At 34.6% G+C, this 15,933-nt stretch overlaps 1 protein-coding gene across 1 annotated transcript in view; it reads right to left on the minus strand.

The window, feature by feature from the left end:
• Positions 1–12,601, minus strand: part of LOC106690464 (keratinocyte proline-rich protein) — a 14,647-nt gene extending 2,046 nt beyond the window's left edge. The window contains exons 1-7 of the mRNA XM_067046498.1: positions 12,440–12,601; positions 4,436–4,631; positions 4,245–4,373; positions 4,052–4,141; positions 3,297–3,425; positions 3,107–3,196; positions 3–678 (exon numbers count right to left, since the gene is read on the minus strand). Of these exons, the coding sequence (XP_066902599.1) occupies positions 3–678; positions 3,107–3,196; positions 3,297–3,425; positions 4,052–4,141; positions 4,245–4,373; positions 4,436–4,601 (1,280 nt within the window). The 5' untranslated portion in view covers positions 4,602–4,631; positions 12,440–12,601. The remainder of the gene's footprint in view (positions 1–2; positions 679–3,106; positions 3,197–3,296; positions 3,426–4,051; positions 4,142–4,244; positions 4,374–4,435; positions 4,632–12,439) is intronic.
• Positions 12,602–15,933: the final 3,332 nt, after the last annotated feature.

Below are 15,933 nucleotides of genomic sequence, written 5' to 3' on the forward strand. Positions count from 1 at the left end.
ACGGTGTCAAGCTCTGCTCTGGTACTGAGGGAATAGGGATTGGTAACTGTTGTTGGGGATATAGGATCGCTCTTGTTTCAGATTCTGAACCTTGTTTTTCAGATTGTGAACTAGAAGAGGACTCCGTTTGACGTGAAGACTGTTGTTCCGTCGATGAGGTCTGACTACCACCTGCTATTGGGTATGGATAAGGCAATGGTTGTTGCGGTTGGAGTTTTCCTTTTGGACACGGTGTTACTCTTTGCTCTGGTATTGAGGGAGTAGGGATTGGTTGCTGTTGGTTGGGATATAGGATCACTCTTGATTGTGATCCTGAGTCTTGTGTTTCAGATTGCGAACTTGAGGAAGACTCTGTTTGACGTGAAGACTGTTGTTCCGTCGATGAGGTCTGACTACCACCTGCTATTGGGTATGGATAAGGCAATGGTTGTTGTGGTTGAAGTTTTCCTTTTGGACATGGGGTGACTCCTGGCCCTTGTATTGAAGGATTGGGGATTGGTAGCTGTTGGTTGGGATATAGGATCACTCTTGATTGTGATTCTGAGCCTTGTGATTCAGATTGTGAACTAGAAGATGATTGACTTTTCTGGGCAGATTCTTGTTCCGCCGTAGAGGTGTGGCTACCACCGATTACTCCGCTGGATACTACGCCATTGGAACTTATTTTTCCAGCATATCCTAAACATTATATATTTTATTATATTATCCGGGGAACATTTACATTAACAGCTGTAGGCATTAGTTTAAAACTAAAACTAAAAATCATTTATCGTTTACTGAAACTATGATATTTATTCTACCTTGTGAAGATACATGTTTATTTTATATTTTTTAATGTGTATCTCAAAAGTAAAGAATATCATGTCTATTTTTTACCAATTCAGTATTATTATTCGTTTTCATTTGACTGTTTATGAACATCGTTTAGAACACTGTTTGTGAAGCTAAATTTTTTTTACATACAATAAAAATAAGTTAGATTCACCTTTATTAAAGTATAATACAAGTTATACTTCACTAAATATTTTTTATATAACTTTTAAATTATCAATTCGTCAGTTACGTTATTTCATTTATTACATATATTTATGCAAATAATATATTCGTAAATAACTCTCATAATAAGTATTAAAAATTTTAATTAATATGAATAATATACTTGCATTTTCTTAGAACCTTTTTAACCCATGTTCCCATCTGTTGTTTAGTTTCTAAAATTATTTTTAGTAGTTAAAGAAGCTTAAGCAAGATCTTGGGAGGAGTTTGGAAGGAAGATCCATTGTAATGTAAGGAGATCAAAGTGAATTCTGAAGCAAAGTGCATAAAATAAGAGGAAAGAAAGGTAAACAATGTATCGTACAATGTAGCCCTACATATGTAAATTTTAATTTATGTCATTACCACTATCAAGAGAGGTTTTTTCTTTAGGAAATGGAATTCCCTATATGCTATACCCGTTATAGTCCAAGATAATTTGAGAAGACCCGGAGTCCAAGAGAATTTGATCGGGGATACCGATGCTGCCATAGACGAAGACGATGTTGTAATTGCGAACTCAGAGTCGATAAGAAGATAAAAGTAATAACTGGGTACTACAATTTAATTCCTGTGGCATCCCAAGCTCTTCTACATGCAGATATATCGTTTTAGTGGCTGACTTCAAAAAAATTTAAAGTTGGGTGTCAACGAATGGCCTGAGGTATTTAGTAGAAAAGGGATGAAAATAAATCCTCTTAAAAGCAAGGTAATGTTTATCGACCGAGGTGTGGAAGGCCTTATTATTCACATTGCTTGCAACTACGAGCCAGTTAATTAGGATAGTAGATAATGTATATGACTAACAATACTTGGATACAATTCTCAGCAGTAGAGGAAGTCGATCAAGAGATTTTCAACAGTCAGGAAAGCAATTAATGTATTTTTGTAGCAAATAATGATGTATCCATCTTTATTTCTTTCTCTGTACTGTTCTCGACATGCACATGAGTAAGACAACCGCCATAGAAATGAAATACCTTAGAAAGTTACTTGGCAAGTCCTGTTAATAAATTTCAGAGGAGCAACAACTAAAGTGGTTTGAGCATGTGTCCGAACACCAAAGAAGAATTATTTGTTATCCAGGGAAGAAACCCTAGGACGGAACAGTTCCAAAATTAACTTAACAAACATGCTGAAAACATATGAAACACTAAAAGGAATAATACATACAAAAAGAAATAAACAGATAAAACAGAAATCTTAAAATGATTTTGCGGTACAGATTAAGGATTACTTCGGGATGTGAGTACTCTGAACATAAATATGATCAAACGAAAATAATAAATAAATATTTAATTACTCTCACTATTACTGATTTGCGCTTCAGTGTTCCTGGTGAATGCAGTCGATTCTGTGGTTTTCAATCTATGTTGAGACCCGAATTGAGTTCCTTTAAAATTATTGCCCCCCAAAAAAATAGAAGTAACAACATGTCAAAAGTGTGAATATGTTACTTATCCCAACCTACCATATTGGCTGTTCGACAAGCCGATGAATGCGTTATTTGCTTCAGCATTCGATATGGCTTGAGCTTTAGCCTCTAATGCTGCTTGTGCGTTTCTTTCTAGAGTAAAACCTTGGTTTATAGCACTCTGGGCTAGACCACAATCATACAAAACATGAATTTTTACTTTTTTATGTATTAATAGAAATTCTCAATTATTCCTAGCAAAATAACCATCATCAGATTCGTTAGTTGAAACATCATCAGGAGAGAAAAACATATGCGCAGAAAAAATACAGCACATCGACAATCTATAAACCACATAACTCCAAGACTGGAAGAGTATGTATTTGGATGTCGCGTAGTGATGACTAGGCTGATTTGTCTATTCAGACTTTTGATTTGAGTTTTGCTATTAGCCAATATTTGAAAGACGTAGGACTTTTTGTATTTGGAAAATAAAGATTTGTAAAGACGTTCAGTAGTATTCTAACAAAGAATTCATGTTTCATAATTTTGTCAAATTTTTATTCTCTACATTCATTCGATAGTTTGTCATAATTTTTAGAAAATTGAATTTTACATATTAATAATATCATTAGAAAATAAGTCGTACCTACATACCTGTATTGTATCTGCTACTTGATTCCTGACTGCTGCTGGCTGCACTTGATTCTTTGTTTTCTGATCCTTGCTGAGATTCAAACTGAGATACTTTAAAAGTGCGTAATAATTATTGTAACACAGAAAATCGATTAGCAATATTAAAATTGAAACTAAGGATCGTATTGCATTCTATTCAATTCCAACTTACCTACTTGGCCGTTAGGCAAGGTGATGAATGCATTCTTTGCTTCGGCGTGAGAATTGGCATTGGAATTAGCCTGTGATGCTGCTTGTGCGTTTCTTTCAACTGACAAATCCCTCAGGAAACCACCCTGGCCTGGGTTACAATCATACATAAACCTCATTATCATTAGTGAAAAAATCATTTTTCACTGTTGTAAATTTATAGCTCATTTAGCGTAATTTTTCATTCATAGTTATATCATTAATACTACTCTCAAAATCCTTACAGAACATCATTTAAAATTAAATAAATTAGCTAAATACGAGCCATAATACAGTTCGTTCAACTGGTCCTGAGGTACAGTTTTTCAAAGAGCAAAATTTTATTCCAAATAACGGAAAATCAATAGTTTCTTTTGGCAAATATTGTGTAAACTACTATTTCTAGGAACGACCTATAGACGTCTTCGCCAAGGCGCAGATGATAATGGCCAAAATAAATTCGCAAAATGTTTAATTTTCGTTGTTGAAACTAAATATAAGAAAATAAACTTTTTTGGTTTATGAAAAACTATATCTGAGAAACGACTAGACGTACAGACGCCTATTAGCACCCACATCAAAGCAAGTAAAATGTAATGTAATGTTGTTGATAAAGTTTTTCTTCGTAGGTGCAGCCGTTTCCATGACTCTCGTCAGTAGTTGGTTAAGAGCAATCTATGGATACTTAATCACTAAAGATTAAGATGATAAAGGGAAAATAAAACCATATTTACTTACTTTCACTGTATCTGACATTGGCTTCATTGCTTGTGCTGCTTGCAGACGATGATTTGGCTTCCGCTCCTTGTTGAGACTCGTATTTTGATACTTTAAAAGTGCGTAAAAGTTATTGTACAATAAAAAAAATCGATGAATAGTATGAAATACTAAACTGGGGGATCGTAAAAGGGTTTACTTTGTTCCAACCTACCAACTTGGCCATTAGGCAAGGTGATGAAACCTTGGTTTGCTTCAGCATTTGCTTTGGCATAAGCTTTAGCTTCTGCTGCTGCTTGCGCTTTACTGTCTGCAGACAGATACCTCGTGACACCATCCTGACCTGAAGCATTGAAGTATAAAAAGAGCACAATCATTAGTTCGAAAAAATAGAATTACTCATACCTATGAGGGTTGTACTGAATGCATTGGCTGCATTTGCACGTGCTTGGGCTTCGCTAGCGGCTTCTGCTTCAGCCTTGCTAGAAGAATATACGACGCTAGTTGGAAGTGCGAAGCAGGAAGCAGCCAATACGGCCACCACCAGGAAGAGTGTTCTCGTTCCACCCATGTCGCCGTTATTAAGATCTCACCTGTTCCGCTATATATAAAAGGCGATGAAAACACTTGAATCAACATATTTATAAAAGCATTTATTGTTTGGATAAACACGAGAGCAAATAATAAATATACCTTCTAAATGCAATGCCAACCTTGGCAAAGTTGTAAAAATAAACTAATGGACAGTTTAGTATTAAATTTAAATAAATATTTTGTCTCCCTTCAATATTTATTGAGACTCTTAAGTAAAACTATTCAAATTATCCCATCTCAGACGCTTGACCAACATGTAAATGTGGTTTCGTTTCACTTCAAGACTATGTAAAAAGATTAATGGATACGGCAACCACTAGATTTGGTTAAAATAAAAATTAGGTCAAAGTCCAATTTCTTTATTATTTCCCAAACTACATTTCCTATAGTGCACAGTCAACAAAAGTATTCCAACGTTCGTTATTTCAGAAAACACTTGAATACGGCAAAGGATTCTTGAGAGAAATTGAGATCTAAAACGATTTCTTTTTTTATGTTTGCTATAGCTTTTCGTTACCCACAGTGGGTAATTTTGGGATACTGGTATGACAAAACTGAAAACGTATTATTTATTTTAGACTCACTATTAATTCATTTATCAAATACTTCTTACTCCAAAAAACGTCCGAAGGAATTGGAAACAAAAGAGTGCAAATCATAGAGCCCCATAAAAAAACCGGAGTCATGATTGAGCTTGTCCGTTCTAACCTGACATAGAGCCGTTCCTTAGTCCTTTCTCAATCTACAACTTTAATGAACTATCTCAAGCTTCTTATTTTTCTTCTATTATATCTTCTTTATGGTAAATGTTAGCATGATTTTATTAAAATATCTGCAATCCTATTAACTTCTAAATGTATTCAAGATAAAGTAAAAATATTTCGTTTTTCAGAATTACTTATGAAATGAAATGAATAATAGTTTTATTATTCTGAGACTTCAGTCTATTTAGAAAAAAAATTGGCAAATTTATTCTATTTATGTTTTTTTGTCAAGCATTTTATGATAGCAAAAGGGTTACCAATAAAGCAATTAAACAAAAGATTGTTACCCTTTTATTTCTTTAGTTTTAAATTAACAATATTTACACGAAAATGAAAAATTGCTAATCATATCGAGTAATATTGAGAGTAGTAAAATCATAAATTTCTTATCTTGTTAATGGTTTATAAGGTACTGACTGTATAAGTTATAAGGTTATGTTATAAGCTGCTATATATATCTGCTATATTTTGATTTTCTACACAAGCTTGCACACAAATCCGTAAAAAAACCGTAAAAGTATTACTAACGGTTTTTGGTTATTCATGCCTTTAGGAAAGATTGAATCAATTTCCTGTGGAGCTTGCAGTCCATCAATGGGCTTGTATAGAACCTGGAGGGGTTGCAAGTATTTGAGTGTTCCTTTTTTTCAATTATTCGCTTTTATCTCGAAATACATGTGTAATCCAAAAGTAAAGCAGACTGTTCATCAATAATATTTATATTACGTTTTTATTATTTTTGTTATAGTTGTAGTGTGAATTAGTTTTCGCCTCACATATAGTGCTAAATTTATCTTTTTTAACTGTTCAGTCTTTTTGTCTCAAGAATCTACTGAAAGTTCTTGACCATTTTATTTTATTTAAAAGCAGATATTGTTTTCATTAATCAACAAAATAGTGCAATAATTGCAGTTATGGCAATTTGTTTTTGCCTGCGGAATTTCGAGATCTTTTCTACAAAAGAGTACTTTGGTTATAATCGTTACTGATAGAGACCCTATATGAGGTAAGATATTGACTGGTTACTCACGAAGGATATATATCGTATATTTATTAAGTAAATAATATATAATGTGTGTACTCAGGTAGTTAAACCTCAGGCCAAACCTCTAACACTCAGGGAAGTTTTGATACCTGTGTCTCACATATTTGGTATTCTTGGTGGAATAGGGTTTTTAGGTAGAGTTGGGCAAAAGTTAGCTACAACTAATAACTAAATCTAATTTAGCTTTATTTGTTTTGGAAACTAAAACTCTAACTGGTTAGTTGTAATGTGTTTGCTTATAACTAAATTAGCTATCATCTCAAATAAGCAAATATGTTTTAGTTATGAAGCTTTGGCTATAGCAAAAACTAATAATTAGTTAGTTTTATCTATACTTTTATGATTTCTAAAATATCAAGGTTCTCTCATATGTTTTCACAGGTGCTGGGAATGAAACTGGAATCTATTTTATGATCAAGAGCTTCCGTATCGATTTCTTTTAACTTTTCTGATTCCTGATTAGGTCCCCTTAAAATGTTTACAGAGATCCTGAAAATAAAAATGAAATCGAATTTTTGATCGTGCGCTTCCGAATCGACTGATTTTAACTTTTTCGGATTTCTAACATATTTGGGTATTTATGTTTGTTCAGATTTGTAGAAAATGAAAAAAAAAACTATAGTAATTTCCAAAACATAAAAGGAGGCCCTAATACTTCAGAAATTAAAGGATAAATCGATATGGAAGTGCGCGATCATAAAATCGATTTAATTTTCATTTACAGCATCTCCGAAAACATATTAAGGGACTCTAATATGTTCGATACTCAAAAAGTTAAAAAAATTAGCTAAAGTTAGTTTTAGTCTCGATAGCTAAAATAGTTGTCAATTTCGACTAACAGCTAATTTAGCTTAAAGAATTAGCGGTAGCTTAATTAACTTAATTAGTTTCATTTTTTTGCGGAACTAATTCTGATAACTATTTAGCCAATAAGTTGTTACCTTAGTTAGCTAAATATTGGCTTGCTAATGTCTAACTCTGTTTCCAGCATATAGCCCTATATGCAATCCAACCCCACACACTTTGTGTCTCCATGTCTTCTTAACTCGGTAGGTTTCCTTTGACTGAGAAACATGTAAATGTTCTTTTCAGATGCTAAGCATCTCTTCTTGAATATATAAATATTGACGCGTTTTCTATTCTATCCTATTCAGTTGGTGATATTTATTTATACTTATACTCTGCATTTATATCCAAAAACCTATAAATTAGAATATACCAAACTATTATCCTTCTCACTGTTCTTTATAGATGCGAGACGTGGCCTCTTACACTAAGGGATGAACAGTGCCTTAAAGTTTTCGAAAATAAAGTATTACGTAAAATATTCAGATCAAAATAGGATGAATTGACAGGAGAATTTAGAAGACTACACAACGCTGAATTAAGGGAACTACACCCGGTAAATATAATTCAAGTTATATCATTGCGGCGTATAAGATGGGTGTGTAAGGTTGTAGAGCTTAGTAACGAGCGGATCCCTAAAATGTTAATAAACACTGAACCGACGGGTAAACGTCCGAGGGGTAGACCAAAACGTATATGGGAAGATTGCTTTAAAACTGATTTAGTAGAATTGGGTTTGAAGGGGCAGAACTGGAAGGATGTATGTATAGAGCGATTGGTGGCTTCGGCATCTAACCTCTGAGTTCGTTAGGCCCTCATTATTATTACTTATACTCTATTAACTTCTAATGTTCTAATACAATTTCCCGTTCCATTCGCTATGTTGTACAACTATTTGCAAAAATACAAAAAAAAAAACAGTAAAACCAAAAAACACAAACAGTAAGGCCAATTTGTATAGTTCGATAAAAGTATTCATTATTTACTGTAATTTATTTAGAGTTGTGATGCAGTTAAACTAGAAGATATACTTAGATTAAAATCAACTTATTTGGATAATTATTGTACATTACATTTCTTACAAAAGTAGTTATCCAACATTTTTTTCTATACTATTTAGGTTCTGTTTTGACCCCACTAATATTTAATGCTTTTCTGGATACCATCCTCAGAAGGGCAGGATTAAATAATGGAGGGACTATATTTCACAGTATGACTTAACTGCTTGCATATGCCGATGAAATGGTAATTGCAGGACGATCATTTCAGTAAAGGATGAAACAAAGTTAACCATTTTCTTTTCTTCAAAAGTAAAGATTGTTTATTGACAATTTAGCAAAACTTTATAGCGATTTGCTTCTTTTTAAAACAGTTGATCTTTCTATAAAACATTTTGGATTCTGGAGTCCTGGTACGCAGCCAGCCTATATAAGGTGTGTACAAGCTATAAAGGTTGGAAGATGAGGAACGGGAAATAGGGCTCTATTTAACGAAGACAAAACTAAAATCCTTGTTTTAGGGAAGAAGAAATCCAGACATCTACCATAGCACTATTTCGTAGGAAATCACACCTTTCAGACAGTATCCAGCTTTGCCTTCCTCAGATCCAAAATTAATGATATCCATATTGAAGATAAGGAAATAGCAGCCAATTGAGTGTACTTTTCTCTTGGCAGCCTTCTGAAAAGTAGACAATTGAGCCTTGCAACCATGTTTATACTATACAAGGCAATGATTAGGCCTGTTGTTACATATGCCTGCAAGACATGGACCCTTACGAAGGCACCTGCAGAACGAATAGATCGTTTTGAAAGGAAAATCCTAAGATACATATTAGGGCCTAAACGAGAGAAATGAACTCTCCGCACAAGAACAAACCAGGAAGCCCAAGGCGATCTTGATATATCCCATTTCGCTCGTCTTCGATGTATGGAATGGTTGGGACATATCCTGAGAATGGATGGAGCGAGGACCGCAAGAAAAATCTATCAAAAGGAGTCAGATAGAATTAGGTCTAAGGGAAGACTGGAAACCAGATAGATGAATGTAAAAAATCTTGGAAAAAGCGAAATATCCATCAGGTGCGCAGCCAACAGGGATGACTAAACAAAAACGATTGAGCAGGCTACATGTGTCTGTTGCGCCAATAATGAATGAATGTAGGTTCTGTGATGGTCCCTTAGCCTCGGGTAATTTGCCTAAAATACGAATTCACCCCTCCCAAAAAACAAATAGAGCCTTTAAATAAAACTGTTGTTTAAGTAAGGCGCCCCCTCACCTCTGAAAAGAAGTTCATGATGCCATCTAGTGGCAAAGATATGCGGTAAGAAGCCTGGGCAGCCATCTTGGTCCCCAAAAACAAAGGGGTTAGAACCAATCGAGAAGCCATCCTGACCTGGACATGAGAAGAAGAGTACAGAACTCTTCAAGAAGGTCTCTTCTCATAATGATGAGGGAGTAAATCCTTCGACTCAGGCGAGAGAGGCGGCGGCGGCAGGAGGATGAGAAGAGAGAACCAACCATCAAGCTCCATATAATCAACCAAGTAAACTGTAATACCTTCATCAATGAATGTAATAAAACCATATTTACAACTAACCAACTAACATACATTGTAATCATTTTGCTCAAACTCTACAGCAAATTGTGTCAGAAAACTTTAATGAGAATAGAGGTTATTTCATTTTAAAACCATTATATCAAGTTATTATAAATACAGTCCACACATTACCAGCAAACTATAACTAATTCCTTAATTTAAACCAGCTTACCAATATAATAATTAATTTGGGTAATATCCCCCAATTTTTACTCCGGGAAATACCTAAATTAAACAACTGTTATTCTTGAAAAAACCCATTTTGAATCTGTAATAAAGTGAAGTAAAATGCACAAATTTTGAATGTTTAAGTAAAAAAAGGCCACTTCAGAATTTGCTAATTGAATGTTGGTATTATCAGCGAGGAAGGTATGAGTGCGTGTGTCAAAATCAATCTAAATATCACTTAAGAATAAGTTTCGGGTCACTTGGCTTCAGATCTACGCCTACGCCTGGATCTACATCAATGAAAATAAAATGTGAAAAATTATCTATATATGTGAAGAAAGTGAATTTCTTTAATATTATATTTTGAGTTCGCCCCGTCATCTGAATCCCTACAATGCGTACCAATAGAGTGCATAGAACTGGAGTGCTGCTTGTTTTACAAAATAAAGATTACAAAGTGTTCTGTTTATTTAGCTGTATAAAAAGGAATGACTGAATAAATATACTTTTAATGTCGTTTATTTGTTTACAGGTACTGTAAACTGTGTAATTCATATTTTGGTTTATAACAATATTAAAATAAAAATTTGCTTACAAGGCAACACGTTTTAGTTTATTCATTCTATCGTTCAATATTGAAATTTTCCATCTTGTATATTTATGAGTATGTGAGAAGTCGTGATATAAAAGTAATAATTTTTAAGATGCAGATTTACGCTTCAGTACTGATAAAATTACCAATAACTAACAAGCAATTATTGATAATTTTTTCAATACATATAGGTCCATCCTTCCGCGCCAGACCCGCCCCACTAAAACTCCCAGAGAGCGACGGTCCTATATCACTTGTAAAATATTTGTTTAAAACGGAAAGAGACTTTAAGATAGTTTAATCGAGGAGTATGTAAAAAGCGCCTGAAATTGAAAAACAGCATTAATGCGTCCTATTGGAAATCTTATATACCTATTCATACATACTTGTAGTCCTTGGCTTCTCATAATACATATTATATAGCGTTTGTATCATATAGAGTTATTCGTAGTGTTTGCTTATATTCAGGAAGACCTAAATAGGTTCAGTGCTTAGGCATCTTTGAATAAATTAAGGCTAAACGCTATGAAAACTCAGGCCATTAAAGGTTCCAATTCCCTTCTCAGATCCAACTCCATCTATCCTCCTTAATTTTAAGTTATCATCCCCTTTCAGCTCCTCTAAAAAAAATTTAGGCATTACTATTGACCAAATCCTATCCTGGAAACCTCATATGGCACAAATTTCCCAGCGTATGTACACTCAGGCCATTCCATTGCTCCTGACACCTCCCACAACCTACACGTAAGATAGGACTCGTTTTCCTCTACTTTGACTAAGGATTTGCGATGTACGGAGGCCTCTCGATTTCGACAGATTTAAACTAGAGAACAGATTGAAGTGAATCATGATTTCCACTTTGAGATTTGTCTTCAGGACTTCAGGCTATCTCATTTTTCCTACCTCTATGGTGAGTTAATGTTCCTGTTTCCCTTTAATTGTGGACAATATGGTCCCGGATCTTACGTATACCAAACCATGAACTCCCACAACTACAGTCTCCTGCAATTCAAAACCACTCATAGGAAATAAGATGACCTTAATATTCCTTTCGAATAATCCCTCAAAAAGAATTATTTACAATAACAAAAGCCCTCCTATATGGAACAATAATGATCGCAAATATACAACAACAAAGAAATAACTATCAAAACGGTACACTGAGGCGGATTGCGGGAAACTTTATCACGAAGGGTAAAATCTAACAAACAACACGGTACACTCTCACAAACAGCTGACGTAGATAATTACAATGTCAAGTTGTTTCATTATTTTCGTCATTCAGAACTAACCCGACTAAGATCCTAACTCTATCAACTAAAAACTAATGTGACCCATCACTGAAATACCGCTCAGTAATTTCCTGATTTACAAAAATTCTTGCTCACTAGAACTTTTTAAAATACAGGTTCATGCTTAGAAGAAGAAAATGTATCCAATCTATCAAAATAATCTCTTATGTAGCTTATAAAAAAACAATCATAAACCGATATTAAGAAAAATTAAACTACAGCCCTCAGTATTCTGCGGCTCTCCCTAATTTTTGATTTTGATAAGGACTGTAAGAACGTATTTAGGTGGTAAGAATTGCAAGACTCCGCTTGCAAAATCATAAGCTTTTCTATATACAAAGAGTATATAATACCAATGGATGAACGAGAAATAAATAATTAAACTTACATTATTACTTGAAATAAAGTCACACAAATGAATTATTTATTATCTATAACTGCGTTAAAAAAACAAATTCTATTTCTTTGAGTTTTCATTTTCATTGCTAAGATAGGATTATGAGACTTACCTTCAACCTCGTGACAATTTAACTTCTACTAGACACCACAATTGAAAGCACTTCCTTTTTCTCATATCCGGTTGTACTTATATTCGCCTAAATTTCGTCACATGTATGATCGTGCATGAATTTAACAGGTTAGTTCCGGGATGTTTTTAAAAAAAGAATTGGCAAAAAAAAAAACAATATTGAGATATTATTATTAATTATTCAACGTCCTCGGTAAACTCTTAACAGAATAACCTAAGTTCATTTTTCGCTTCGAAGCTGATTTTTCACATCAATCAGTGAGCTGATTTAATTTTTCTTTGCCAAGTTTATTCTTATTTTTAGTCGAGAAAGAAAAATGTGGCATTTATTTACTTAAGCTGTAAATGTGCCTCTAGAAGTTTGGCAAACTATGCCAAATTCGCTAGCATTTTGATGAGTTATTTGGATTAGCTTGTACAAGTTGGCCTGATCTTGAGGCCGACCTGTTAAGTGTCGATTTTTGGGCACAAATCAAAGTGATCAAAGTGACCTTGTGCAGCATCCACAGGTTTATGTTCAATTGGTCTTATATCAAAACTTCCAACAAATAAATATTTGTCCTCTTCTTGTTTTAATTAATTGAAGAGTTTCCCCAACCTTCGGATTCAACTCTAGTTTAAGAGTATGTTTTTAAATTCTATTGATTCGGTGTAAATAATTAGATTCAAATCTTTTTTACTAACTTTAGGGGTTTACTTTTTATTTGGGTATTTAATTTAACAAATATCTAATAAAAATTTTAGAACTAATGGTGAATTTATGGATTGTGTAGTATTATTTTTATTATCTAACACCTACTTTTTCCGATATTTACGTTTGTTCTCATCTCTTCTATATTGATTTTCTTCCTTCTTATTATGGAATTAGTGTTAATCGAATGTAATTGCCGATACAATTATTACAACAATCACACAAGCGTGTGACTACCAATGCTTTTGCTTCCTTTGTTTACGAAGCATTAGTATAACTCTTGATTTACGGTAAAGGGCAAACGTCTAGAACCGGCATAAAAACTACTAAAATTAGATAACATACAACTTTGTAGCCCAATTAATTAATAAAAGATATAATAAGTCCTATTAGCGTGTTCAACAATAGTAGGATTCGACAACAAAGATACTGGGTGATAGATCATTCGTGTCTATATCAGTCACCTAAGGTCACTGGCACAAGCTCTGCATGAGATACTCTTTACTGTACTTCCCCATCCAAGGAACCCAGGTGGTTTTAGCATAGTGTTCACAACTCTCTTACTTTAGAACACCATTAGGTCACCAGGTACCAAGCAATACCTTCATTAGAGAAGTAAGTTTACTCATGATACCAATAAAAGAGTCCCTTGACAAAGTAAACGAAATTTGAAAAAAAGAATTCTACTTAACTGACCTTATTCACGGTTCCGAATAAATCAGTAATTGGTCCAACCTCTGTTTAATTTACACAGACAGGAGTCTAGATGCATGCCAGGTTACCCAGCACCTTGATTTATACTCACCGGTATTTACAAATAAAGTTAGTGGACAGTATAAAGTGAATCTATTTAAAACTATAGTTATTGATTATATAATTGAGATGGGTGAAAGGCCAAAAGGTTAGTAGGTTATTTGATTTATGTAGTTGAAGTACCTATAGATAGATAATTAATGATAAAAAGGTTGTATTATCGGTTTCTTTCATTATCTTCCCCGCTTTCCCAGTGGCCAGGCTTTCTAAATGGAGCTAGTCCTGTATCATATTGACAATTTATCCTCAAGGTACTGGTACTGGTATTTGGTAGGGGGAGCAAGTCCGGCAAGTGGGACTAGTGGTCCTTTTTGGCAACCCCTGGCAGCTACCTAAGTTGCCGCCGCTTATTAACCAAGGTGGGAGTGTAAAGATTCATTCTTCGGGACCGCCGAAAAATAAATGTTTAACTACCCCAGGTGGGAATCGAACCCACAACGTTCCGAACCGAGCGCACTGGAACCTGTGCCCTCGGCTGTCTCGTTCCTCAAGGTAAGAAAATTGTAGAACAGTCTTATATCATGACTCTTTCAATTTTGTCAAGTTAGCCAATCGAATCCACTGTGATGTCCTTCAGAGGGCTGCGGAGGTAGGCGGAGGAGGCTTGTACCAACATCACAGAGAAACTGGAGAGACTGAATATTACCGTTAATCCCAAGGGACTGACTGTATTATTTTTTCCTTTCAAAAAAATAAGCGCCCTATAGTTATCTAAGGATCACTCTTGATAGACATCTGACGCTGGCTCGCCACTGTAACAAGAGAATCAAGCTGGTTAGAACTAAATCTTACAGGTTTAATCACCTAACTTATCCTATTCTCTCTTTCCGCCTTCAATTAATGATTAACCCCCTAGTTTCTAACCTTGCATCCTCTTCCATTCCTGAAAATCCTCCGAGGCGCCGGAAAAAAAGATCGAGACCTGCTAATGTCATTAGAGTTCTGTCAATAGGTAGTTTCTCTACACGCCTGTAACACTTCAATTAAACCAAGATCAGATTTACTAAATGTATTATAATGTACAGTTGCAAATAGCAATAAATAAATATTTTAAAAAAATTAATGATTTATAAAAATGTTCTCAGGCCAGCCCTGCTCTACAGGGCACCTATGCTGACCAACATAGTACTAACAACAGCCAAGAAGCTACAACAATTTTAGAGCAGCATGATCTAACGCATAGTACCACATACTTCATTACAGTGAGAAAAGACTGACCAAATACATACGACACTCGAACTACCGACAGTGACAGAGTTTATCACGACGAGGCACATCGAATTCATTGATAGCCTCCAGCATTGCACAAACCCACTATTACATAGGAAACTGACACCGACAGGGCGGCCACAAAAATGGCAGATCCACACAAACAGCCTCAGACTAGATTGAGGGCGTTACTGAACCATTACTGACACGACAAACCTAGTGTGCCCCGTCACCATTAGACTAACATCCAACACTATCTCTTATCCAAAATATTCAATTTCCTCATCCACCCCTCTTCAAATGCATCCTTAATGCAGTAAAAGAGCTTTTCCTCAACCTGTTTTTCTGATCTTGACCTCAACTCCACGCACCCATGGGGCTTAGAAAAAAAGAAAAAATTTTATTAAGTTTGAAGATAGTCAGGAGGTTTCCTTTCATTACGTTTTTGCAAAAGATTGAGCAGAGAAACAGCTATTCCATTTAAAAGAGAGAACTCTTTTAAACGGTGGATTGGTGACTCTGGACCTTGTCACAATTCTTCTTTTCGGGACTAGATCAGAACCACTTTCTTAATCACATGACCTAGTTTTTCTAGAAAAATTAGGATTATTCGAAAACAATAATGTATAAGAGGAAAATCAATGGGTATCAAATGAAAATGACATGGTCCATGTTACAAACAATTACTATGAACGTTGATATCCAAAGTGCACTCTAACCGAGACATGATCTATTTTTTCCTATGTTGTTTATTGATTTTT

This window comes from Halyomorpha halys, unplaced genomic scaffold (assembly GCF_000696795.3).
Source record: "Halyomorpha halys isolate HHAL.00 unplaced genomic scaffold, Hhal_1.1 Scaffold51.1, whole genome shotgun sequence".
Lineage (NCBI taxonomy): Eukaryota > Metazoa > Arthropoda > Insecta > Hemiptera > Pentatomidae > Halyomorpha > Halyomorpha halys.